The sequence below is a fragment of the Anomalospiza imberbis genome, chromosome 3 (assembly GCF_031753505.1).
Source record: "Anomalospiza imberbis isolate Cuckoo-Finch-1a 21T00152 chromosome 3, ASM3175350v1, whole genome shotgun sequence".
NCBI lineage: Eukaryota > Metazoa > Chordata > Aves > Passeriformes > Viduidae > Anomalospiza > Anomalospiza imberbis.
The window spans coordinates 111,056,115-111,082,936 of record NC_089683.1 but is presented as its reverse complement, the minus strand read 5'-3'; the positions used below and the strand labels follow the sequence as shown (position 1 = coordinate 111,082,936).

The window sequence follows — 26,822 nt, the reverse complement described above, 5'->3', positions numbered from 1 at the left end:
GGACTTGAATTCCAGCTTTTCTATGTGATGCTCATCTTCCCTAGTGTAGCCTCCATACACTGGGCTGCCTGTTTCCCTGCTACACAGGGGCTTGGGATGATGTCAGAAAATGTGAATTATGGTGAAAGCAGTGGAATTACTCAGCGTTCAGCTTGTTCCTCCTCTCGCCAGCAGCTGAAGGAGGGGATTTGTTTCCCAAGTTCAGTGCCAGCACATCAGTGAAATTGCTGACAGATGCTGTCCTCCTGAGACACGGCAGAACGTCATTCTTTTTCAGCTTGGCTGGACCCACAGAGTGTCCTTCTGCAAGCAGGGTGGTTTTTCCCCTCTGTGCTATGGATCCTGATACACACCTTTGGGCTATTTCTTCAAGTTTAGATAGTGGGAACAGTTTCCTGGAGCTTGTATCCAAGGTGCCAGAGGTGTCCTTGGAAGAGATCTTTTCCTTAGGAGGATACAAAATTAATGTGACCTGATGGGCAGTCAGAATAAAAACAGCAAAGAAAACCAAACAACACAAAACACAAAATTCAAACGGTTGCCTCCAAGAAGTACAAGGTGACATCTGGGAAGATTTATTCCCCACCTAATTTTTGGCAGTCAGAATTGCTTCTGAATGGTGTGCGTTGAGTCTTGTCTCTGTAGGTTCCTTGTGTGGTCAGTGGAGGGAGAGGCTTCTCCAGGGAGTGGCCCGGGTCGATTCCGAGGGCAGGTTCAGCCTGACAAAGACTGCCTTAAGCACTGCAGCCAGCGGGGCTTGGGGTGAATACTCCTCAGTGTGGTTTATTGCACAAATATTTGTAAAAGCCTGTCGGTTGTTCAGCCAGCACCTCCAAAAGCCACCTTCCAAGTTCAAGTGATGCAGCACAGAGAAGTTTGTTTGTGGTACCCATGCTGCCCATCCTGGGTTCATCATCTTTTCCTGTCCTGCCCCTTGATCCCTCCAAAGCCACTTTTGGGAGGTCACACTATTTAATCTTTTTTCGAGGTGAGAAGGAGTGAAATGAAAGGGTTTGCTGTGAAAGGGATTTTTAGTGAGGTATTTGACTCCTGTTAACTCGGTGACATTGTAACAGCTGTGCCTGTAACATTATCCTTAGGTAAAAGCTGAGAGTTTGCCGATTGTTCCCCTCCAGAGCTGGAGTGGTGTCCTGTTCCCTCCTGTGTCTTTTACACTTTGATTTCTCACTTTTAAAAACAAGAACGAAATTCAAGGTGAGTGCAATTTTTGGTGAGGATTGCACATTTATAAAAGTTGTTATACTAATAATGGAAAAATACTTTTGTATAGATTAAAAAAGAGGGAATTTGTATCTCTAATGCTCTAAATGAAACAAAATCTTCCTCCACCAACTGATCATCTGTTGCCCACAGAAATATTTCTGAGTGGATCTGAGTAGTTTTCTAGACTTGCAACCAAAGATGTGAACACTTCTGCAAAAGCAATTAAACCTCTTTAATTCTGCTTTCTTTTCTCTTTCTTTCTTTTGCCTGAGGCTGTTTTGCCTTTATTAGTCTTTAACAAGTGTATTTTTATATCTTAAAAATAAGGAATAATTTAATATCATTAAATGGAATTAATTTAACATCATATCAATATTTTTGCAGTGAATACCCGTTACTGTATAAAAGGTTTACCATAGGGTTAATAAAATTACCTAGACATTCTGTCTTACAAAACTGTAGGAAACTGTTATGTATCCAGTTGCTGACTGTCTGGTGTTTGGAGCAGGAGGGACTGGATTTGACATCATGGCTGTGAAGACAGAATTAAACCCAGGTTGTTTTATCCTTTCATTGGAAAATGTCAGTGTGTTCTAAAAACCAGCCATTTATTCGATGTTGAAGCATCACCTACAATGGCAACATGAATTCCTTTCTGTCTGAGCAGGAAGCAGGCAGCACTATCTATGGAGTTTTTCCACCAGGGATAAATCCACAGGAATGCCTGCTGACCTCTGTGTCTTGAACTTCTAGCTTAACTTGGCCTGCTTTCCCTGTTTATCCTGTGCACTCCTTGGGTGAGGGAGTTTCATGCCAGGGAGCAGCCGTGCTGATACTCAGAATTCAGAAACTGCCTGAAAAAAGTGTACCAGGAAGTACATCGGTCAAAAAGAGGGGAATTTTACTCAAGGTTTTATCAGTAATATTTTTAATATTCCTTTACAGGAATATATGTTGTGCTTATAAACCAGCAAGAGCTGTGTGCCTTTGCTTCTTAGGAAATTTGTAAATACTTGTCTTTGAAATGATGTATCAGATAATTCATGGCTAAGGGGAAACCTCTGTATTTTATTGTGTGATTTTCTGAGGAAGGAGCTGTCTGGCCAAATCCTGCACTATGGCTGATACCAACTGAAAAAGTCTTCCCAAATCCTCACATTTTGATGTTAGCAGCTCTCTGTGTTATCATAATATTGCATGCATTGACATGGACAAAAAAAAAGAGAGCAGAAGATGGTGTTGAAATGCTGAGCTGTAGCTGTTGGGTGCAGCCTGGTGAGGATGAGCAAAGTGTTTGGCTTTGGAACAGGAGAGCTCAGCCCACAGCAGCCAGATTTTAAAGTTATGGTTTTGTTTCTGTTCTTCTCAGCATGAGGAAAACTTTGTTTTTGTAGCGTTACTGGAGAACAAGGTTAAATTCTTTCAGGACAAGTTCATTGTATCTGACCTGGAAAGAAAAAAAAAAAAAGTCTTTTATGCTTATCTTTAAAGTGTATTTGAAATGAAAATGAAAGAAAAACAGTAAACAATGTTGGATGCAGGGCTATTTCTGTCATGATATTCTGCCTTCTGTCCCCTTAGCACACACTGTAATTTATTGTAGCATTTGTGCTTACATGAGGTGAGTTCCACACCAGGCTTAAACCATATATGAATTACCTCTGCAAAATGATGCTTTGCAGAGAGGAGAAACCCTTTTGCCTCATGTTGTGGCAGCTGGAGGTCAGAGGAGTCTCTCCTCATTCCAGCAGGGAAGATGTTTCCCTACAAAATTCAGCTCCTTTCATGGTGGCTGGCTCAGTGCCTGGTGAAAGAGTAGTGGGGGAGACACTCACAGAGAGGAAGCACCTCAGCATCTCTTTTATTATCAGAGCTTCAATTCAGCACCTCCAGCCTTTTCTCCATGAGACCACGGCTAAAGCTTGGCTTGCCTTACGCTTTATTTCTTCGTGTTGGTGTGGGAAGGATCAAGTCCCCTGTTGCTTTCTGGGCACTGAATTGCAGTCCTTATTGCAGTGCCTGCTTGTAAAGTCACATCTGCCAAGGAAGGCGTGTTTGTCTGGTGAGGCGCTGGTGGCTGAGTCCCCGAGCAGCGCTGTCTCGGATTGTCACAGCTCTGCTGCCGGGCTGGGATCTGATGGAGGACATTGGCTATCAAGGTGCTTGTGAAAAACGCCAATCACTTGGTTTTTAAAGTTTTAAAAGTTTAATAATAATAAAATAGTTATAGAAATAGTAATACAATTAGAGTAGTAAAAATTTAGAGTTAGGACAATTACAAGACAATAAAAAGCAAAGAATTACGGATGTCCGGATGCTCTCGGGCACTTAAGCCCAATAAGCATGTTTTGTGAACAAAGGGATAACCCTTAAAAACCATACACTGTTGCATATTCATACATACTTCATGGTTATGCATACATTCTATTTAAAATAAGAAACTCTGGCATATGTCAACTCCTTCTTCTAATCCCCACGGCATCTTCGAGTCTGAGCAAGGCCTGAAGAAATTACCTTCTTCTGATAAGAGAACCATAAATTCCTCTTCTCTGGAAGATTTAGGTGTTTTGGGATTGTTCTCTCAAAGCGACTATCTCATTTTTCTAAAAAAACCTCACATACATAGTTTCTATTTTAACTACAAAACTACATCTACCATACTATTAAAATGTTAATACAGCACTTCTAATCAATATAACATAATACATATAGTATTCAATTTAATATTTGCGAAAAGCCAATCATAAAATGTGCATTTTTCACAGTGCTGATGCCTGACTGTTTACAGATGGATCCTTGCAGAAGGTTTTGGGGCAGGGTATGTTTTCCCAGGGACAGGGCTTGTTTTCCCAAGGCGTTGCCCACCATCCTGTTGCACCAGAGCTCTGGCAGCTGTTGTGGTAGCCACCCACGACACATCCCGGTGTCAGAATGCCTTGTGGTTCCTCAACCAGGCATATCCAGGTCACTTGAAAAGCTTTAGGGACGTTTTGTGACCTGAAGCCATGCTCAGAGTGTCAACCCAGCCCCTCACCCCTCAGGGCTCAGCTGTGTTCACTGCTGAGGGTGGAAGGTTTGCATCAACTGCTGTTCAAATAAACTTAATTGGTTTGGACTTTGTTTTTTGGACAATACACATCAGTTGTGAGGCAAGGCTTTTATTAGCAATTACGTGTTTGTTTTTCTCTTGTAAAGTTACTTATGCATACTTATGACAGTCCTTTGATTTAAGACACCAGTTTATTGGTCAGGCACATACTGCAATCTCCTCAAGTTACCCCTGTGAGGTGTCCATCACCCATCCTTGAGCTGCTAAGCTTCATTTTCTAATTGGAGTTTTTAATGAATTTATGTTTTATTCTAAATGAAAGTGCCTATTTCTAAGAACACTGTTTGTTTCTTTAGTACGACATCTTATAAAATACAAAAATATTTAATTTTTACTGTTGCTCAAGAAATCTGGAATTCACTGCATGTTTAGAAAAATACTCTGATATTTCATGCTTAGTTGATGACTAAGCTTTGCTTCAGAAATAATTGGTAATTCTTCAAACAATACTTGTTCCTAGAATTAGGTAAGAGTGGGTACTCTTTGTCCTAAAGGAGGGAGAAGCTGACAGTGTTCAATATTTGTCCAGCTGTCTTCCCACTCCTCCCATAAGTACTTAAACCATATGTAAATTATCACAGTCCATTTTACATTCTTTTAATTAAAGCCATCTCTGCCTCCTCTGTAATTTCTCTTAGAAAAAACACCTGTAACAAATGTTTATGTGACATATTTGGCATGAATAAACCATCAGGTTTTACTAACCTTTTAAACCTTTTTATTTAACTTTTAAAAACACTTGGGAGAAAAGCAGATAGTTCAAGAAAGGATGGTTTAAGGAAAAGCCTTGTTAAGGTCATGGTCTTTTCCTATGTTATCTTTGTATTTTCCATAGTCATCTGTTACTTAAAATATCATCAGGTTCGTGGTTGTTCTGAAGTTTATTTGGAATGCCTAATGACAAGCTTCAGAGGGAATATTTGTAATCCTGTGCCTTGGGGAGAGTGTCAGCAGCTGACAGTCCAGGACCAGGAGTTCAGGTTGAGCCTGGGCAGTTGCTGACTGTAATGCATCCTGCACTTCCAGGTACCTGAAGAGCTGAACAACCATTTTCTGTCCTTCTTTCCCCATACTGTACAGCTGAGGCTGCTGCACTCTCCTCTGCACTCTCAGGAGCCTGTAGGTTTGGTAGTTCTGAGGAAAATAGAGGATAAACCCTCTAATTTTGTTTCTAATTCCTTTGGCGTGCATAACCTTCAGAGGATAAGGAGGGAACCATGCCTTTTAAACTGGATCATTTGTTTTGGTCTTAAGGGCACCAAGCTATTTTTAGAGCTTTATCTGTGGTGTAAGTTAACGGAGGTGTTTTGAAGTTCAGTCCAACAGGAATAGGGATTGTTTAACCAGCAAATGTGAACAATTTTGTTTTGTAAGTTGGAATCAGTGTTTAGTTACTCTGTCCCCGTTTTTTTGTGGATCACAGTTGTGAGAAGATTCAGGACAGAGATAGTGAGCGAGGCTGCTGAAACAAATGCACCCAGGGAGCAAAATTGAAAGGGCTTTGGAGATGCATTTTGCTTTTTTTCACATGGATTGCTGAAAGTAATTTTGCTTTTCATGTTACAGAATATGGATTGTTTTACATAACTTGCTGATGAGCTCATCAGTGTTCAGCAGTATAAACAAATAAACCCAACCCAGATGCAGCATCAGCCTCGATCAAACCTTTCATTAGCAGATTCCATAGACCTCCATTTCCTACATTTTTTGTGACAAACTTCTTAAGAGGTACCAAGAAACAAAGTTATAAAAGCAAATGCTGAAGCTTTCTGGTGATCCTAAACTAATTTCATATTTGCAGAGGGATGAAATCCTTGGCTGGGACCAGTGGGCTGCAGCCCAAGTGCTCTCCTCACATGAAACCAGGAGATTTCTCTTTTCTCTTCTCTTCTCTTCTCTTCTCTTCTCTTCTCTTCTCTTCTCTTCTCTTCTCTTCTCTTCTCTTCTCTTCTCTTCTCTTCTCTTCTCTTCTCTTCTCTTCTCTTCTCTTCTCTTCTCTTCTCTTCTCTTCTCTTCTCTTCTCTTCTCTTCTCTTCTCTTCTCTTCTCTTCTCTTCTCTTCTCTTCTCTTCTCTTCTCTTCTCTTCTCTTCTTCCATGCCCTTCTTAACCCATGCACTGAGATTCCCAGGTGATACTTTATGGATAAATTTGCTACCAACCTTTTGAAAGTCAGCACACTGAGTGCTGTATTGCTTAGGGTGTGGAGTGCTTTGCTCTGTCCACCTTTAACCTGTTAGATTTTCCAAGATGTGCAAGTAAAGGCTTAAGAAAAACAAGTAAATATTGCTAATGAAACCTCTAAATGAGAACCAGCACAGGGCATTACACTCACCCCTGCTCTACTGAGAATATTCAAGCCTTGAATTAATCAAGGTTGCAGGATGTAATAGCAAAAGTTTGAAGTCTTGGTTTTCATTTGGATCAAAATTTGGATTGTACTTTGGCCTTTGATGGACATGGAAAGAACTCTGATTACAGCTCTGATTTCAAAAGCACACGCTGTAGAAAACTGAAAACCAGGAGAAAAGCCTTTGTCAGGCAAGATGCTTTCCTCAGTTCTTGATGGATGCCTGGATGGCATCCCTTTAAAAACCAAAAAATTGAAATACAGATGAAAAATTCCTTCAGGCTCTAGGAATAATGTCTGGAGTTGCAGACAGGAGCCAGTCCTATTGCTTTTAGTTCTGCCTGGTGTTTCTTCTGGCCATTAATGATCAGCCCTCTCCCAGCATAGGGAGCTTCAGAGGTCTTCAAAAGACACTGGCTTTTTCCTTTTTTTGGATGGGAGGAGAGGTAGGCAGGACTGCTTGCTGCCAAGCCTTCAGTTTCTAAGGTGGCAAGTCTCAAATGCAGGGATTTTTTTCTGTGAATTTGAGAATCTGAAAGATTCCTTGGTCATAATCTTGGGTCTTTCGCATCCTCTCACCTTCCTCTGAATTTTAGGACACAAAGCCTATCTTGCAGCTCTGAAAATTCATCCAAGCTTGAGTTTAGCTGTGAGCTGCCTGCTTGTATTGATGTCTTGCTCACCAATGACTTAAAAACAAGTCCATTTACTTAAAAACAAGTCCAGTTGTTGTCATCTGACAGAGGCAATTGATTTGTGTGGGTGGCAATTGATTGGTGAGCTTTTTCCCTGCTTCTTTAGAATCCTTTTTTTATTTCAAAGGAAAACAGTCTGGATTTATGGGTACTGTCATTAGTGGAAGGTAAAGAAATCTAGAATTCATGTAAAGCTCACTTTGAAGGATAAAAAGCAAGTATCACATGAGCATTTATGCAAACATGAAAGCATCACCAATATAAACATTCATAGGTAGCATCATCTCATCTCAAACCTTTTCAGGGTCTTTTTTCTTTCAAGAAGGGACTATAATGATGGTTTTGGAAACTGACTAGACACATTGAGCAAGATAAAATCCACATACAACCTGGTTCTCTGTAAAGCTTATGCAACAGGTTTGCAGCCTTACACAAACTGTTGCCATGCTGAATGTGATACAGCTTTGTATAACAGGAGTCTTATGTCATCCCTGCAAGTTTTAAAGCAGAAGTGAGTAATCCATGAACAGAGCAGTAAGGGCATTAGAGACTAAATGGGAGGCTAATGACTACTGATGGATTACTGAATGTCAGGTTTTGAAGCTCTCTGCATGGTCGCTTGCCCTGTGAACTGGCATCTCTTTCAAATAACCAGCCCGGCTCAGGCATTAAAGAAAAAGCTTTGCAAGAACTTCCTTGCTGCAGCAGAATTCACATTATTGAATTGGGCATGTTTGCTTTCTTGTGCAGACCGCTCAGATGCTGCAGAGCATAAAATTCTGGTAATAAACCCAGTCCTTGATTCGATATTTAAAATATATGGTTGTCTTACTGTTCTCATATGAGTGGGGTGCTTCATACAAGCCTTCCTGACTGTGCTTTTCCAGGCACATGACATGGTAATTTAAACAACTTGTTGTGTTGAGGAAGAGCAAACTTCCAAGAGGCAGGTGAGAAGGATCTCGAGCAGAGTAATTCATTGCCATGGCTCTCCTCATGCAGTCAGAAGTGGCAGCTTTCTGGTGGCCCTTTCCCAGGAAGGGCCATCCAGAAGGAGCCCTCTGCTCCCTGCCAGACATGGTGTTTTACCACGGGGAACCAAACTCCTGAAAGGTCTGATTGTGTTGCAGGCTTTTTCTGATAACAAACCTTCAAAATCATGCTACGGTATTGAAGTGTATTTCTGAGACAGATTTGGTTTAAAGGCTGCTTCAGATTTTACTTTCCCATCCAAAGTTGTGTTGTCCTTTATAGGAAGTAAGTCTCTCAGAGTGCTCAGTTTTGTGCCTTGTCATGTCTAATTGTTTGCTAAAAGGAAAGAGAAGAAAATAGTATTGATTTCTTCAGCCAGAAGTCTTTGGTGTATTTGTGTCTGTTGTAAAGGTTGTGAAAGGGGTTTCTTCTCCCTCAGCAAGAAACATTTCTGTACTCACTTCAAAGAGTGCTGGCCTGTTCTGTCACCTATGAAAGCATCTGTACTGATGGCAAGTTGTCTTTTCCCCAGAATGAAATTGTACCTCCTTCATTTACTGTGAGCTGCTACACTTGGTTACTCCAAGGATGGACCGTTCCTTCATTCTTCAACTTCTACACCATATCTTTCCCCAACAACCTTTCTCCTACTATTGTTTTCTTTTTGCTACATCTATTCCTCTTTCTCACTTCATGCAAAAGCACGTTAATCATTAACATTTGTACCTGTGGCTGAAAAATGGCCTTTTCAAAGCTGCTTTCAGCTGAGCTGTAAATACTGAGCAGCACATCCACCGGTACCTGTGGGACACCACTTGTGAAATACTGCTGCTATTAAGTGCTCCAGGTCTGCATTTGGGGGGTAGTGGTGTGTTGCTGCATGCTTTGGGATGCTCAACCCATGGATAATGGGCCCAAAAAATGAACAGCAGAATTAGGGAGAGAGGGGACATGACTCAAAATGAGTGTAGCACATGCTGGTATTAAGCCCCCTTCTATTTAATACAGCCTTGGGACAGTGCCTGTGGCATGGCATCATCTTTTTGGAGTTGTGAAGCCTGAAATATTTTGCTTTAAGTGCTGGACACTTTGGCTGTGTCACACACGGGTGGCTCCAAAGCAAAAATTTCCGTTTGTGGTTTTGGGGGTTTGTTTGGGGTTTTGTTAAGGGAGAAAAACAACCCAACAACTCTGTTTTGCCCTTCATAGCTGAAAACTAGGAGGACAGTGATTAGAGCTTTTACCTAAGACAAAAAATTAGGAAAGCTGCTTTTCTGGCCATTTTATCTCATAGCAATAAATCTCATTGAGCTGAGTGCATCTGTCCATATGGATGTGGCTATTCTGAGACTAAAGAACTTTACACAGTGCTACTGGTGCTTCAGACCTAGGTGCCAGGCTCTTTTTGTTCCTGCGGTAGTTATGTTCTGGTGGGTGAATCTGTAGACATCAAATAAAACATCAAATGCCAGCCCCTCATTATAGTTAGATAAATGGGTGTTAGCTGGGGGAAAGTATGGTGATTCATTTTTTAATGAAAAGAAAATGTCTTCAAATGTTCTGTTTCTGGTAATACAGTCTCTATTCAATGTGTTGTCTTTTGAAAGTCTAATCCCAATTCTAACCACTGTGGGTTTTGTTATTTGAACTTATTTCCAACATGAGTATCCCTCCCAGGCTATTATTTTTACATGCTTAAGACTCTTGTTTAAAAATAACAAGTAGGTAGCTTGGAGTTTGATGCAGCCAGGTCAGTAAATAAGGATAATTTTTCAGCATTTCTATCCCTCCATCCTCCCCATCCACAGCTCCTGAAGGGGATCTCTTATTTTTATTGTCCCTTACAGATATGCTTATGTCAAGTTATTATACCCATTTTAAAGGGGTGAGGGGATGGTCCAGACAGCTGTTACAGTCTTCATCCTGTTCATGGATGATCCAAAGAACAGTATCCAATTCCTGGAAGCTCTAGAGCTTCGTTTTTCATTTTGACTAATTGTTTTCTGGAAATAATGAGCAGCAGTGACTTCACAAAGCACGGTCTCCTGGCACCCAGATCATTAATGACTCACCATATCTTTAGCAGCAGTTAAAAATATGCTTTTCCCCACTTTGAACAAGTCCTGGTAGTTTTGCTCACAAAGGAAGTGTAATGTGTGGTGGGAGTGAGTGGAGATGTATTTCCTTGTCATTTTCTATTCATGACCATTCTGAGGCACAGAATCCAAGGCAACCAAAAACTTGCAAGAAAAGAGGGGTTGCATTAGAGGTCTGGTCCTGAGGAAAAATATTGTGTGGGGTGGGTTTTTTTGACATGGCCAATGACCCTCTTGCTTCCTCCTTAATTCCTCTACAGAGATGCAGTGCAAGGACCACTTCATGTTTTTGAGGCTCATCTGTAGTGGGAGCACTAAAATTAGTCCCCTGTTCTGGAAGACTTTGGTTTTCTTGGAGATTTCGTGATGGAAATTTGATCAGACACGTTCTTGAAGAGCAGTGCTGGGGGACAGTGGAGGGAGGGGAGTGCATTATCCACCTGGGATAACATTATCTCTGGGAGAGGTTTCCAGCAAGGGAAATCCCTCATGACTGCTCTCAAGTGGTTCACAGGCAGCTCCATTCTCATCCCTGCTTGATTTTTCTTGTGAGGGCAAGTGATGTAGAGCCCCTCGCTGTCTGAACTGCAGGTGCATCCCTGAAGCTGCTGCTGAGGCTTGACCCCTGACTCTTTCCAGCCCAAGGTCTATGACTGCACTCCCCTTGGATCAGCTCTTGGCAAGACCCTGTGACAGGAAAAAAAAACAGTGAGGTTAAAAAACTGAAATCCAAATCTGATGTTGTCTGTCCCTGTTTTATTGTTTGAGATTCAGCCTGAAAATTGTAGTAATCCCTCTGCAGTAGCACAGGATTCCAAGAGTGGGTTCAGTGTTCCTTCTGGAAAGCACCTCTGGGATGTTTTTCAGCCAGGGTGTGTTGTTCTGGTTTTACAGCACACCAAAGATGTATTTGATTTCTTTGTGTACTGCCTGGCTTTCTTAAAAGGTATAGTGGAAGTTACTGTTTTGGAAGTTACTCTTTTTTTGTTGCTTTTTTGGTGCAGGGGATGCTCATGGTGCCTCCCCTGCTCTGCTGCCACACAACCACAAAAATCCCAAACCACAACCAAACACTGCCACTGCACTGCTTTGAAATGAGGAGCTGAGGTCTGTAATGTCAATTTAAGGTATTTCATCAGCATTTAATTACTGTCCTTTGTTAAGTGGCTGCATGCAGAAGTAGCACAAACCCATAAAATGGTAATGCTGAGTTCTCTTCAAGAACTTGTTTATTGGGGATCCAATCAAAGGAGGTCAGAAATGCCAAATTTTCTCCCTGGTTATTTCAGGAGCACCACAGTACCAATACCTTTTTCATAACTCAGGCTGATATTTTAGAAATGTCTTTACATGTCTGCAGCTTGTTTCCAGAAATGTTAATTGGGCTTGTGGGATGAAAGGCCATTCCAAATGTAAAGCTACTTCCCAGCACTCTTTATCTCAGGATAATCCTTTTCTCCAAGGAAATTAAGGCACATTTTATAATATCCACTATATTTCCAAGCCTACAGCAGAGCAGAGTGAATGCAGGGAACCCAGCATGCCACCTTTTTTTCCTAGAACCTTTTAGCTGTTTATCAAACTTTGTTTTCAATTTCTGAGCAGGTTTGGCCCTTCTGGAAATGAAACTCCACTTCTGGCTTTGCCTCAGGCTCAGAGCAGGCAGGTCCCGTGGGTGTTGTGCCTGCACAGTGTCCTGGGCTCTGCTCTCCCTGCAGATGCCTTGGCAGGCTCTGGGAATTGAATTCCAACTGTTCTGTGGTGGATACAGACAACAGCTAACGAGACTTGAACCCAGCTTTGCTAATCAATGTATGATTAAAAAAAAAAATCTCCAGAAGGGACATGAAACGATGCTTTTGGAGAAGCAGTCATTTGGGTTTTGTAAACCCTTCTGAGCTCTGTGTGTGTTGGAAAGGCTTGAGAAGGAAGGGAAAACCAGGGGTGCAAGTGTTGGCTGGTCAGTGAAAATCCCTGTCAGGCATTCAGCAGGGGGGCAGATAAAAGCAAGATTAAAGAATGGGAAGAAATAAACCTGAGAATTGAATTATTTATTGCTGCTGCAAAATGTGTGCTAGCTCCTGTCTCCTAACCGTAAAGAAAGATGTAATAGGCATGGAAAGAAGTAGTAGGCATTAGCAGGGTTAGGAGAGACATGAAAATCCTGCAGGCAGGCAGGGAAGGCAGACAGACATTCCCTGTTCTCACTGGCATTTTTGCCTTTAGATGCAGGCCCCTTTTTTCCTCCTAGCCCTCAAAATAATTAAAATCTTTCCATACAGTTTCCACTACCTCCCAGCCCTTTCACAGGTAAGGGCTTAGCTTCCCAAGAGGCAGAGGGTTTGAAAAGCAAGATATTCAAACCAAAAGCAGCTATTTTTATCACATTGCTGCACAGTTGTCCTGGCTTTGTTAGCACCTTTTGGTCAAGAGAGCAGCCGAAAGAACAGCCATCGGTACAAACCCCTAGGCTTGGCAGGATTAAAAATCCTGTGCAGTGTTTTGGTGCTTGAAAAGAGAAGAAGCACATGCATTTTAGGGACACAGGTCCACTCCCAGCTTTTACTATAGCTCCACTTCAGGACAGTTGTCTACAACCAGGCAACAGCATTTGGCATTGCACATCATCCTCCCCTTCCCTGCTTCCTTAGGAGGGGTGGCTCTGAGCTGTGTGATGCTCTTCTCCATCTCATCTCCCTGCCTGAAATCACAGCAGCATTCCGTTTGCTTTTGTCTGAGAGCTGCTACGTGACTTCTTCTCCCACTCAGGAGCTGCAGTGAGAAGGCAGGGGTGGTGCTGAAGCCAGGAGTGGTGTCCCTGTGCCCTCGTGGCCTCGGTGTGGTCAGGCCAGCATGAGGCCCATGAGGCAAAGTCCTTGGTGCTTAGGTTGGTCTCCCAGGAGGAAATCTTTAGCCTGACCCCAGGAATGGGGAGGAGGTGAAATACATTTTATTTCTCCCAGTCCTACAGCAAAAGCAATGACCTTACATCTGCCAAGGGGAGCCAGTCACAACTGGGACATTTTCCTGCTGCTGGAGGAGCAGGCTGCGGCGTTGCAGATTTGCCATGGGGAGACACGTGCCCACTCTGCTGAAGGCTGGTGTGCAGACTCTGGCTGCAGGCCCAAAAAGACAGGTTGCTGTTGTGGACAATAAAAAAAAAATTAAAAAAATAAGTAAAAAAGAGACTTCTCCTCTGCTTCAAAGGCACAGAAAACTAAATGAGCCATTCACATCATCTTCATTTTCCTCAGGAGAAGTGGTTAAGGTCTTTTATTGCCTTCTTCTCCCCTTGTTCATGATGAGAAGAAGAAAGAGACAACTAATTAAATATCTGATGTGGAAGAGCTGAAGCCTTTCCTTGTGCAGAGGTGTCTTTGATTCTCGTGTGTTTATTTTCCTATTCAGTTTTCATATGCTGAGTGGATTGCTTATTAATTGTTAAATGACTGCTGTGCAATTCAGTTATGGAAATGATTTCTACTTCAGTACCACTTGCCCTTGAATTGAGAATGGGAGGTCAACCAAAATTAGATAACTCCTCTTCATACCTTTTATCTTTCTGGAAAAAAGTACACTTCAACACGATGCCTGTCAAGAGGAGTATGACATTCCAGCCTTAAAGCAATCCTTGTGGCCAAGCTGGTTTGGGGATCATACTGAGAACTGGTGTCCTGATCTGTCCTGATGAGGACAGATTAATCCAGGTGTGGTGTCGGCTGTAGTGCAGAGCTGGTATTCTATTGCCCACATTCATTTCTAGAATGAATTGTGAAATCACAGATTGGATAAAACAAAGTTGTAATTTTCACTGAGGCAAGGAGAGCTGTGTGGGCAGAGCAGGCAGTCCCTTGGCTGCAGTGAGATTCTGCTCAGGCAGAAATGTCCTCCCACGCTCGTCTCTTCAGGGTTGCACCTCCAGCTTCAGCTTTCACTGTGAGCCTTTGCTTTTCACCTTACACAAGAAAAGAGGCTGAAAAAAAAAAAGAAAAAGGAATTACGTATTCTGCAGCAAATAATACCAAGGACATATTCTGTGGTTTAAAAAAAAAAAACAAACAGCAAAGAAAAATGCAAATCTGGAGCTTTTCCTTTATTTGCAGAAGAGAGCTGTATTCCTCTGGTGTCTCCCTGCTGGCACATAATGCTGATATTTCTGTGCATTTGATCTGAAGGTCACTGAGATCAGTGCAGAGATTCTCAGTATCTTCAGTGGACTTTGCACCACACTGAGCAGGAGAGCAGGAGCTGCTGTTTTGCTGATAAATCCGAGTGTGATGCCTGTCCCCAGGCTTTGGAACAGCAAGAGCAGCAGTGTCGGAGGGGCTGTAAACCAGGCTGGACTCTGAACACGTGGCTGCCCCCTTTGCTGTGGGAGGTTTCTCATGGTGAATTGAAAGACAGCAGTTTGCATTCTAAAAGTAATGAGGAAAAAATACTAAAAATTATTTAGACCAGGTTTGTTTTGGTTTTTTGTTTTTTTTTCCTAATTTGGCTTTTTTGACCCCTTGTAAGTTCACACACTCAAATTGCAGAAAAGAAACAAATACAGTTATTTTGGTCCCACTGAGGAGATGTGTTTGCAGTGGCCACATAACTCTGAGTAGATTCTTTTGTCCTGATAAGTTCTATTTTCAGATCATCAGAAAGGTTATGGATAAATGCCATAAAAGCAGCAAAAATAAAAAGCCTATTTGGTCTGACTGCTTTGTCTTACTAAATATTTTAGGAAGGAAAGCCCAGCTGAATGCATGCTGGACTGCAGGCGTATTTTCAAGCCTTTGGTACCCTGTTTATGTCTTTTTAGATGAGCAGTTCTGCCCAAATGCCAGTGACTTTTCACCATCCATTTCAAGGTGTATTTGCTCGTAATTCCAGATGTGTGGGATCAGTGTGCCAGGGACAGAGGGTTAATGTTTCTGGGAGGAGGTGGGGATGATGCTGGTGGTGTGTGTGCCTGTCTCTTGTGCCAGCCTTGTGCTCTCCCTTCTCTGATGGTAAAATGCCCTGGAGCAAACAGATGTTTGGCATTGCTGCTTGCTGGGCCAGGAGAGAAGGGCTCAAACAGCTGCCCTTCAAAAATTATTTCTGAAAAATGCCATTTTTTGGGGCAAAAAATGTATTTGCTGTAGCTGGGTCATGCTGATCTCAGAGCTTAGGTGAAGAATATAGGGACTTTTTGAAGTGAGGCTTTTTGAGGGCATTAGCTGTTGCCATTAAGACACATAAATCAGCAGAGGGTTTGCATGGCCTTTACTCACTACTTGCAAAACTTACAGCAACCAAAATAAACACCTTTGTACTTTTAGTTCAGCTCTGGGTGTTGAAGCATTTCAGCAAGAGGACCTACCTACCCCTCATGTGCTCGTTTCAGGCAATCCAGGTGCCTTTCAGGCCACAGGGCAAATGTGCAGGGTTTAGAAAGGAGCAGAAAAGAGGGTTTTAAACACATCTTACTCCAAAATGCTGTTTCAGAGTAATTCTCATCTTTGGTCTCTTCTCTGAGAAAACCAGGTATGGCCGTGACTGAAGACTGGTTGGAGAGGACAAGCCAGGATCCTCTGGCCTTTGCCATCAGCAGGAGCCAGCACTGTCTGCTCTCATGGAAAAGAAACTGTTTTAGGGTTACAATATCAGTGATGAAGAGAGAGATGGGGACTCGGTGTGATGGTCAAAGAATCCAAATTTATTGGGAAGTACAAATGCTTACATAGGATTTTAGGAAGGCCAGTAGTGTTTTACTACAATGATTGGGTTAATCATCACATAAACAAACTTGTACATTTTAGACATCTCTTGCTTGCAGAAGTCTTGATGTCATTTCCTTTTTCCGGCAAGCCAGTCTGATTGAATCTTCTTGCAATCTTGATTTAATCCTCAAAGTTCTGTTTGCTATTGCCAGGGCTTCCCGTTATCAAATCTCTTATGTTAACTAGGTGCAAATTCCATCATCTGTCTTGTGTCCCAGTATCCCAATATTACAGAACCATAGAATGGTTTGGGTTGGGAGAGGATATTCATTTCTACTCAGCTTTTGTATTTGGGCAGGACGTGAATGGATTCCTGAGTCATTTGTGTAACACATAAACATGAAAGAGCTGTGGAGGAGCAGGAGTGATCTGTTTTGGGGCTGCTAACCAAATTATTCAGCCTGCAAGCCAGCAGTACTCTCAGCCAGAATATGCCAGAATCCCAAGTCACACAGCCTCCTAAAGGTCAGGAATTCTCTGCTCAGGTTTTTAGTGCCTTCTTTCACTGTGGGATTATTTCTAAATGCAGATTACTTTGACTGTGTTGATTGGTTTGGTATAAAAGTAATTCTTATCCCCTCGAGTTCATTCCTGTTTTCCTGGTATTGTTTATTGCAGTAACAGAGAGGAATGTGGTTGACACTTGATTTGCTTAAATAAAAAGTTACATTAAAAGCACAGAAATTTCTTCTTGTCATTAGGAGTTAACCAAGTTCCTGGTCTTGGTGATACCCTGTTACAAAAACATGCCTCAGTGGCAGGGAGGGTTTGATGCTGTGATAGGGTACTTCCTGAAACATTTAAGAAAAAGGTAAATAATAACATTAAGTCGTTGAAACTTTATTCTGAGAAAGTGTGGGGGAGGTTATGATAGTGAGTGATGTTTGATTTTAATTTTATATTTGCCATGCTGAATGATTCCCATGTTAGGTAATAGGTGGATGTAAATGTAATGAAAATTAATTCTGGATCTAAAGAATGTTCTCACTCGAAAAGCTGGATTTAGTGTAAAGCCAGAAGATGAATCAGTAAGGACTCTTTTTCTTAGACTAATTTCACACTGCAATTAAGTGCTACAAGACTGAAAAAACAAAGGCTAGCCTAGTTATTGGGACATGAGACACGTCTGGGGAAAGCTGGAGACTGCAATTTCAGCTCCATAAGCAGCTTTAAAAACACCAACCAAACAAAACACAGCACAAGAAAACAAGGACAGTTGTCAAACAAGGTAGAAAAATGTAGATCATAAGTGAGGAAGGACATTTACCCTCTAAGGTCCCCTGCAGAGGACTCTGAGGGGAGAGCACCTCACCTTGCAGTGGTTCCACTGAGAGACTCTGGAAGTGAGCAGCTGACACAGCAGGCAGGGCTTGAATAAGTGATGATGGAGCTTTCTCATCTCTGGTACCCTTGTGAGAGAGCCTGATGCCCTGCCAGAAATGGAGTTTTAAAATAGTTTTTATATGGTTTTCCCTGCAATATATATAACTGTATAAACTACACATGTATATATTCTTATATGGGTATATATAGTTTTCATTTTAAATTTAGTTTTTTAATACATGTTTTGTTTCAAATCTCACAGTGATACAAAGGTAATTTAATACTTTTTTTTATGCTGGCTTTATGTGCTTCCGTGTACAGTTTGATGAAGCTTGCAGATATCACTGCTTTGTGGTTTGTTTTTTTTTTTTTTTTTCCTTTTAAAACCTCTTCATGCATCTCTTAGTTAATGATTTTTAGCTCTGTTTACACCTTTGTTTAAATAGCAGCTGGCTCAAGACCCAACCAGAGTTGCATACCGGGTCTCCAAGACAGCGTCATTAGCCCAAGCAGGTTAATTGATTTATTTGGTGTGCCATCACACCTATTTACCTCAAGCCACTCAAGCAGCAGAGGAAAAACGCTCCTGTTAAAGATTAAACATTCCACACTCCCTGTTTTAGGCTTTGAAAGAGCTGGAGCTCAGCTGTGCTTTCAAAGATGCTGGAATTCAAATGGAAGCATTTGATGTGCTTTCTTTGACAAAGCAGTGTCTGTAGGGGCAGAGAGGGGGTCACAGGAGTGTGTGCTTTTGCATTATTTTTTAGAAACAGATCAGATACAGAGAGGTTTCACTTTTCATTCCTGCAGCAGGAGTTAGATCATAACATTTTCTGTTCCCTTGTCTCATTTCCATTCCCATCTCAGGAAGGCAGAAGTTGTGGCAGTGCCTTTGGCTGGGATTACCCAGCCCTGTATTTAGTGGCTTTCAGCTATCACCTGCTTACATGGTCCATATTTCCCATGCCAGGCTGGATCCTTCCCCAGACTGCTTTGTCCATATCCAAGATCAAGACTATGAGGGAAAAAAAAATACTTTGGAGGTTTCTCCTTAAATATATATTTATTTTTAATAGGAAGTGCTGTAATGGTGGGGTAGGGTTTTGAGGAAAAAAAAACAAACCTTGGAAATAGTAAGCTCAAGGTGACTGCAAGGTCAGAAAGGTGTCTCTTGATGTCCTATTGAAAAAGAATTGCCTTAAAAATTTAGGATACTCTGAGCACCTCAAGGTAGAGTTTTTGTCCAACAGATCAATTCCAAGAGGATTTAGCCTAAATTCCAGAGTGCAGATGCAGCATTATAAGGAGTCAAACACCCACCACTCTTCAGTGAGGGAGAGCCACACAGGGTTTTCTGTTCTGTGAAGCTCCTGTGACTGCAGCAGATTTTGTGGGGTAGGCTGAGCCTCAGGTAGCTGAAGATGTTGTGAAAGGGTGTTGGAGGAACCAGGTGAGCAGGCTTAGCTGACAGCAATCGATCAGGTGAGGCCACACAAAAAGTCACAGGCAAAGAGTCATCCATAAATGAGGACGAAATCTGCATTTTGTCAGCACTAACAGGGCCTTTTTTCTGCATTGTGTTGGTTCCAGCAGGACTGTGGCTTTTTTAACCTTTCCTCTCTGACCACAGCAATCTGCCCTCAGCACTGGAGTGTTTGCCTCCCCCGATCAGCCAAGGGTCTGGGGGACATCCCCCGTGGAGGAGCGGTGTCCTCAGAGCATCTGGGAGCTGTGGTTAGCACCGAGTGAACAGAAATCGGGGATCACTAACCCCAGACCTGTGCTGGACAGCCAGCATTGTTCATGGGCAGCCTCTGCCTTTGCACGCTCTGCTGGAAGGCTCTGGGGGGACAGTGGATGAGAAACCCCTGGAGTGATGGGTCTGTGCAGGGGCAGCACACAGGGCAGGGCACCCGGGGTGGGATGTGGGGAATGCAGAAGGTCAGAAACCAGAAACTGGTGTGAATCAGTGTGGGTCTTTTTTTAAAAATCAAAAAGAGAGAAATGGGAAGGTCTGCAGAAAGCAATGGAAGTTAATATCACCAGAGCCATATAGGTAGAGGCTTTCATGAAAGTATTGTCCTTTTTTCTTGTTAGTTAGTAAGGATCATGTCATTCTTGTTAGCTTTTTAATGTGAAATGTATAAAAGCTACAGAGTATGCTACCTTCTAATTATTTACACTGATTAAATTATGGTTTGGGCTTTGTTTTTCTTCAAAACTTCCTGAAAAGAAAGCTGCACCTCCAAAAGGCACGGGGAGCAGCAAGTTAAAGCTGCATCCATAATGCTCATTTTTCATGTAGGATGTAAAATATGAGGTAGACTATTTTCAGGAGGCTGATACTGTAAAAGGAATGACATTACATTTGCTTTGCAGTATCAGGGACCTACTTTTATCCTTTGGAATTGTTCCGTTTTCTGCAATCCTTAATCTGCTTAATCTGTGATATTACAGGCTTGATGTTACATTAAAAGTATTAAAAAGTCTGCAATCGAGTTAACTTTGTTTTTTGAAGGGGATGTAATAATAATTTGCTTAAGAGGTTCCTGGTTCATGTAATACCAAAATAATGGAGAATTAAAAGGCAGTCCCAGTTACAAATATTTGTGCTTTATTTTATACAATATTATGGAAATGAATTGCACTTTACATTAGAGTTTTTGAAGGGCATGATCGTAGATATCTAGCAAAAATAGCTCTAAATTGAATTAAAAATAATGAACTTAGTATTGTCAGAAATGTGGGAGTGTGAAATCAATGGATTGCAATCCGTTGCATTTTTTGTGGAATTATCTAGATTTTGCTGTCATTATCATATGCCCCAATATATCTTGCAGAATATTAATGAATATAAAAATAACTCCAGAAGTTTGCAACAGGATCACGATTGATGCAATGTGATAGAAGAATCGATGCAGCATCTCACACTTTCATCGTTCTGCATTGGTTTGGGGCAACTTTTTGTGGTTTTATATTCTTTTCACCACTTATCAGATGTTCCTAAGATGAGAATCTAAACAGCAAAAATAAATTGCTCTCATAAACTCCTTACATGAAATATTTGCACCCAGTGGAACTACCCAGTTTAATGTCCTGTTACTGTGATTTTTGAAGGAAATACAAGCTAAACTCCAGTGGTTTTCTTCTTTTTGGATCATTCATGCAAGGTGGATGTTGTGTATTGCGACATTCCTGCAGCAGATGTTTTCGTGGAAGAGGGGATGGGAAAGAGCTCTGCACGTGTGACAGGACAGGTCCCTCTGACCCAGGGGGAGTCACCTGGGAATGGGGAGCACCAGGTTTGGAAGCAAGTTTATAGTGCAGGGGTGAATTTCTCAGGGTTTCTTTTCTGCCATTGGGCAGCACAACACCCAGTTCCCACAGTGATGAGTAAGAATAGTCTGCAGTCAAGGAAGGCTTCTGTGATAGAGCTTGGCAGCATCATTGCAAAAATCACTTCTGGATGTGCCTTTTCCAAGGAGAATGTGTCCTTGCTCTGTTAAAAAGTGTCTAATTTCCATTTTGAATTTCTGGATATGTTGAGGTTTTGGGGGGCAGGGGGTGTGGTGTTTAATTTCTTTTTTCTTGTCTTTTTTGGTATTGGAGAGGGCATTTGGTTTTTTTTTTTTTTTAATCCTTCCCCCCCTTTTTTTTTCTTTCTTTTTTTTTTTTTTTTTAATTAAGATTTGCATTTTTGTACCATGCAAGCCTGTGAGCAGGTACTGGCTCATGGAAAACCTGCTCTGGTGCTGAGCCATGAGGATGGCGGCTCACAGTTGACCATTACTGACCAGTGATCCTCATGGACCTGCTGGGATGAGTCCAAAGGAAAGTGATGAAGATGTTGCCAGGGCTGGAGACCTCAGCCAGGCTGAGACAGTTTGGGTTGTTCAGCATGGAGAAGACTCTTAGAGCCCCTTCCAATTCCTAAAGGGGGCTCCAAGAGAGCTGGAGGGGGACCTAGGACACAGTCATGGAGTGACAGGAGAAGGGGAAATGTTTTAAACTAAAAGAGAGATGGTTTCGAGTAAATACTGGGAAGAGGGTGGTGAGGCACACTTTCCCCAGAGAAGTTGTGGATGCCTCATCCCTGGAAATGTTCAAAGCCAGGTTGGATGAGGCTTGAAGCAACCTGGTCTAGTGGAAGGTGTCATCCTGTGATTCTGTGATTGATTTTCCTGCTGGAATACCATTACACTTATGACTTGGGATAATAGTTACAGGATAGTCCCTGCAGGTGTTTCATTAGAAAAGTATTTACATGGAATTAGCACATTTGGAGGAAGTGGGAGAGTTGACATTACCAGATAAGCCAGACTTTTTGGCAACAGCAAGTTATGCCTAAGCCCCTGCCTGTGTTTTCTTTTACTCCGGAGAAGCAATCTCTTAACACTTGTTTGCAAAATTGGACCAAAAAGAAAAAATATCAGCAGTGGATTTATTCTGAAACTAGTCTTTTGTCTTTTGTGTTTCATGAATGCCTTGGAACCAAAATGCCATTTGTTTGTGCCCGTGGGTGTTGCTGGGGAGCTGATGTGCTGTGAATTCTGTGTGCTGGCTCGGTGATGTCTTGGGCACCAGCTCCTTGTTTTATTTATCCCCCACCGGCTTTGGTGTTTCAGCCTGATTTGCTGGTAATGGGAAGAGTGAGATATTCATCTGTGCCAACACATCTGGTTTAACCAGAGCCCTGCGCTTTGGTACCAGCCAAGGCCAAAATGTCCAAAAAGGCAGCACCTCTGAACTCTCCTACTTTTTTATTGGAATTCTGACTTCTTTTTTGTCTCTGATGACCAAAAAAAAAAAAAATTGGGGAGGCTGAAAATTAATATGGATTCTTAATCACGATGAAGGGTACCAGGCTGTTTTGAAGACAAGCTTTGGTGACATTACTGACTGGAGTTTTACATATGCAAGGGGAAGCTAAATCTCTAAAACATCCTACTCCAAGTAAAAACGTAAAATAATAGAAGAGAATAAAATCTCTCCCGGAGCAGTGCGATTGCATTGACTGGCAGGCTCTGCAGAGCACACATGGCTGCACTGCCTGCTCCAGAAGGGTCGGAGCTGAACCCCTGCGATGCTCCCACCGCGGCGTGGGTGCCCGAGGCCCTCGGCTGCCCGGCTGTGTTTGCACGCAGGCACCCGAAGCTGATGCTTTCGCTCTGGCTGAAGAGCGCTTTCCTGCTCATTCCTTTCCAAATTCCTTTCCAAAGAACCACTAATGATCTTACCAGCACCGGCCTCGAGTTGAGACGGCTTCTAAGAGTGGGTCTGGCGCCTTGGCTGGTGCCTTTGAAATGCTGAATGTTGTTGTAGGATCCTCCAAATCAAGGGGAAATGAATATGAATGCAATGATATGCGAATTCGGAGGGGTTTCTCTCCGTTGTTCCAATGTAGTGGCTAAAACTTAGAAATATGACGTGCATCAAAGTAGCTAGAAAGCATTTTAAGTAGCGCTAGGCCAAGCTGATACAATAGAGAACAATCGTAATTTTTTTAAGTTTTCAATTTGTGAGGGTCGGTTTTCTAAAAGATACATGAGGTTTTTAAGTATAGTTACTGAGACAGAAAAGGTCGTTGTTATAAACGCCAATCACTTGGTTTTTAAAGTTTTAAAAGTTTAATAATAATAAAATGGTTATAAAAATAGTAATACAATTAGAGTAATGAAAATTTAGAGTTAGGACAATTACAAGACAATAAAAAGCAAAGAATTACGGACGTCCGGATGCTCTCGGGCACTTAAGCCCAATAAGCATGCCTTGTGAACAAAGGAATAATCTTTAAAAGCAGTAGCCTGTTGCATATTCATACATCTCATACATGATGCATAAATTCCTTGCAAATTAAGAACTTTTCTGGTTTTTGTCAACTTCTTCCCCTTCATCCTGGTGGTTCCATAAAGACGGAGAGAAGGTGGAAGAATGTTTGTCTTTTCCGATAAGGAGGCAGTAATTCTTTATGGGCCCCCATCATTGCCATCTCTGTGTGAAGAGTTTCTTCATTATCTCATCTCTTGCTTGAGCTAGTAAAAAAACCCCACATACATAGGTTCTATTTTAACTACAAAACTACATTTACCATACTATTAAAATGTTAATACAGCACTTCTAATCAATATAACATAATACATATAGTATTCGATTTAATATTTGCGAAAAGCCAATCATAAAATATGCATTTTTCACAGCCCCCATCACTGCCATCTCTGTGTGAAGAGTTTCTTCATTATCTCATCTCTTGCTTGAGCTAGTAAAAAAAACCCCACATACATAGGTTCTATTTTAACTACAAAACTACATTTACCATACTATTAAAATGTTAATACAGCACTTCTAATCAATATAACATAACACATATAGTATTCAATTTAATATTTGCGAAAAGCCAATCATAAAATATGCATTTTTCACAGTCGTGCTTCTCTTAGTCTCTCATGTAAATATTTTTGCAGCACTCTGTTGTTGCAGCTCCTAGAAAACCCGATTCAAGGCTGGGGGCAGTTTGTGTTTCTTGGATGTTTTGTTTTGCAGCTCCTTTTTATAGCCGGGGCTCGGCAGTGCAAGGGGAGGAGGGGTGGGAAAGTGCGGGGACAGAAGCAAGGCGGCTGCGGGAAACGAGCGTCCCTTGCCCCACCTTCCTCGGGCCATCGAGCTCGGCTGCCCAGCCTGGAGCTGAACCCAGGCTCCAGCCGGGCTTCAGGACTCCGAGTCTGTGACTGATTTTGGTTTTGCTCAACTCCAAGGGGGCTGAATTCTTTTTTAGCAGTGGGAAGGATCAGAAGAACCTTGTTTCCTGCTGAGGATGAGCAGGGATACCATTTGTCCTGCTCCTGGAGGACGCCTTAGGGAAGGAATAAGGATTTCTGTATTCCACGGCTCCATCTTATTTTTTTGTTCCGTTTTTCGTGGGGGAGATCAACTAACAAAGCATTAAATAAAACTGAAGCTCAGTTCTGAGCAGCCTTATTTACAGCCCTCTTGGGTCAGGTTTTAGGTTGGTCCACATGAGAGCGGATAACCAGGCACCGTGGAGCCCACATGGGAGAGTTTTAGCTGCTTTCTAGCTAAAAGAATGTTTCGTGAGTGCACTTACACTTGTATGAAGTGGCAGTGTCTTTGTGTAACCAAAGGGTTCTGTGTAATCAAAGAGTTTTGTTTTGATCAACTTACATTCCTTTTGACTGACAAAACCTGAAAAGGGGAATGTGAAAAACGCCAGTCGCTTGTTTTAAAATTTAAAGAGTTTAATAGTAATAAAATAGTTATAAAAATAGTAATAAAAATTAGAGCGATAAGAATTTGAGCAATCAGAGTTAGGACAATAAAGGACAATAAAAAGCAAATTACAGACAGTCCTGGTGCTTTGCTATGCCCCAAAGCACACCTTGTTAACAAAGGATTAACCCTTAAAAGCAATTGCCTGTTGCAGATTCATATATTCAAAAATTCTTTTCAAACAAGAGTTCTTCTGCTTAGTTTCAACTCCCCCCCTCATCTTGTAAAGCAATCGTGTTGGTCCCCCAAAGTCTGGGTCTTCTGGATAAGGAGGCAATAATTCTTCTCTTGGAATCTTAGTGTCTTGTTGCCATTATCTGTACACAAAGAATTTCTTAATTATCTTATCCATTCCTTGAGCTAGTTGCAAAAAGTGTCTTACATCACATAGTTTCTATTTTGATATTATGCTATAGCCTAAAACTATATTTACCACATTACTTAAAAGCGATTAATGCAGTATAACTTTCCAACATAACACATATAGTATTAATTTTAATATTTGCGAAGAGCCAATCATACAATACGTATTTTTCACCAAAAAAAAAGTCCTCCTTATGCCTTAGGCTCAGGCAAAAACATCTCCTCCAGAAGCAGGTGCTTCCATCTCCACCTGTCCATTCACATTCCCCCTGTGATTAAGCCATGAAATCAGCTTTAGCAGGTCTCAAAGGCTGCATGGGCAGCCCTGGCCTGATTAAATCTGTGGATGGGCTCACATGCCCGGGGTGCAGAGCTGTGGCTGGAAGGCCTGAGAAGTCACCAGGAGCTTGGCCGTGGAGGTCATCCCATGGAGGAGCAGGTCCCTGCATAGCGTGGCACTGCCTCTCCTTCCCCAAAGGTCAGGATAGAAAGCAGCCCATGGCTGGAACACACGTGGAGCAATGAGAGGTCAGGTTACAGAGAGCTCCTGTCGGATCTTGTCTGTGAAAGGAGACTTGAAATGTGTTTCAGATACTGGGATTACTTTGGGGTGGTGAGAAAAGCTGCTCCTTCTGCAGGAGCTGTTGCTTGAAAGCCTGCTCTGGACTTTTCTAGTCAGGTCTGGAAAAGCAAGGATGCTAAACCTGGGGAGATCCAGCAGGAGCTGAAGAGCCATTGGCTCTGCAGTCCCAGCTTGCAGCAGTTGCTCGGGGTAGGCTGATGCTGCCCGGCTCTGCTGGTGTCCATGGAGAATGGCTCGTTTAGCACGGGTCTGTGGCCTGTCTTCTGCATGGTGCTCCTCAGAGCCTCAGGGGTTAACTCATGCATTGCTTGAGATCTGACTTTTCCAGTGCTTCCTAATCAAGGAATGCTGTGAGAGATACTCCAGGTTTTTCTTCCCACTTTCTTACGGAGTCTCCTGCAAACGCATCTGCCACAGGCAGATCCCACCTGGATTTTTATCACTGATACACATTATCCATCCTAATCAGACAGGAAAATGCAAGAAAGTCCATTGACAAATGGAGTTAAGCTGTCAAATTCCTCACCAAACTGCTGCACAGGGATCAAACATAATTGTTTTTCTCAAATATTGTTCTCTCTTCTTTTGTAGGAATCTGAGTTTCTCTGCCTGGAGTTCGATGAGGCCAAGTTGAGCCAGATGCTGAAGAAACTGTCAGAAATAGAGGAAAGTATGACTTTGTTGACTCAGACTACTTAATCAAATAAAGAGATTGCAACTTACAAAAATGACCCTTGGTACGTTTTTATAAATCCTATTTCAGCACATAAAATAGGGGGTGCTGGTTAAATCCAGATTATAGCCCCAGGAATGGGCTAAATCACGCTGTGAAGCTTTCTCATCCCCTCCTCCCAGCCTGTTTTCCAAGGCAGCGGCAACACTGTTTCCACAAAGCTTTGCATAATCAGGCCTTGGGGTGTAGCACAGCTTTTCCCTTTATCTCCTCAGTCACTTCTGGAGTCTTCCAGATGCTGTGGATGCTCGGCTGGATGAGCAGCAGAGGTAAATTGGCCAGTTGTGGCAGAGGAGAAATGAGCAGAAGAAACAGGCAGATTAGGGGAAACTCATATTTATG

At 42.1% G+C, this 26,822-nt stretch overlaps 1 protein-coding gene across 4 annotated transcripts in view; it reads left to right on the top strand.

Annotated features, from left to right (window-relative positions):
• The window catches only part of COMMD1 (copper metabolism domain containing 1), a 62,420-nt gene extending 35,945 nt beyond the window's left edge, over positions 1-26,475 (top strand). For 2 of the 4 annotated variants that reach the window (XM_068186451.1, XM_068186452.1), the window contains one exon: positions 26,339-26,475. In XM_068186451.1, the coding sequence (XP_068042552.1) occupies positions 26,339-26,446 (108 nt within the window). In that variant the 3' untranslated portion in view covers positions 26,447-26,475. Of the gene's footprint in view, positions 1-10,704; positions 11,572-26,338 lie in introns of all 4 variants that reach the window. The other 2 variants (XR_010997897.1, XR_010997896.1) reach the window with 2 other exon arrangements.
• The last annotated feature ends 347 nt before the right edge of the window (positions 26,476-26,822 follow it).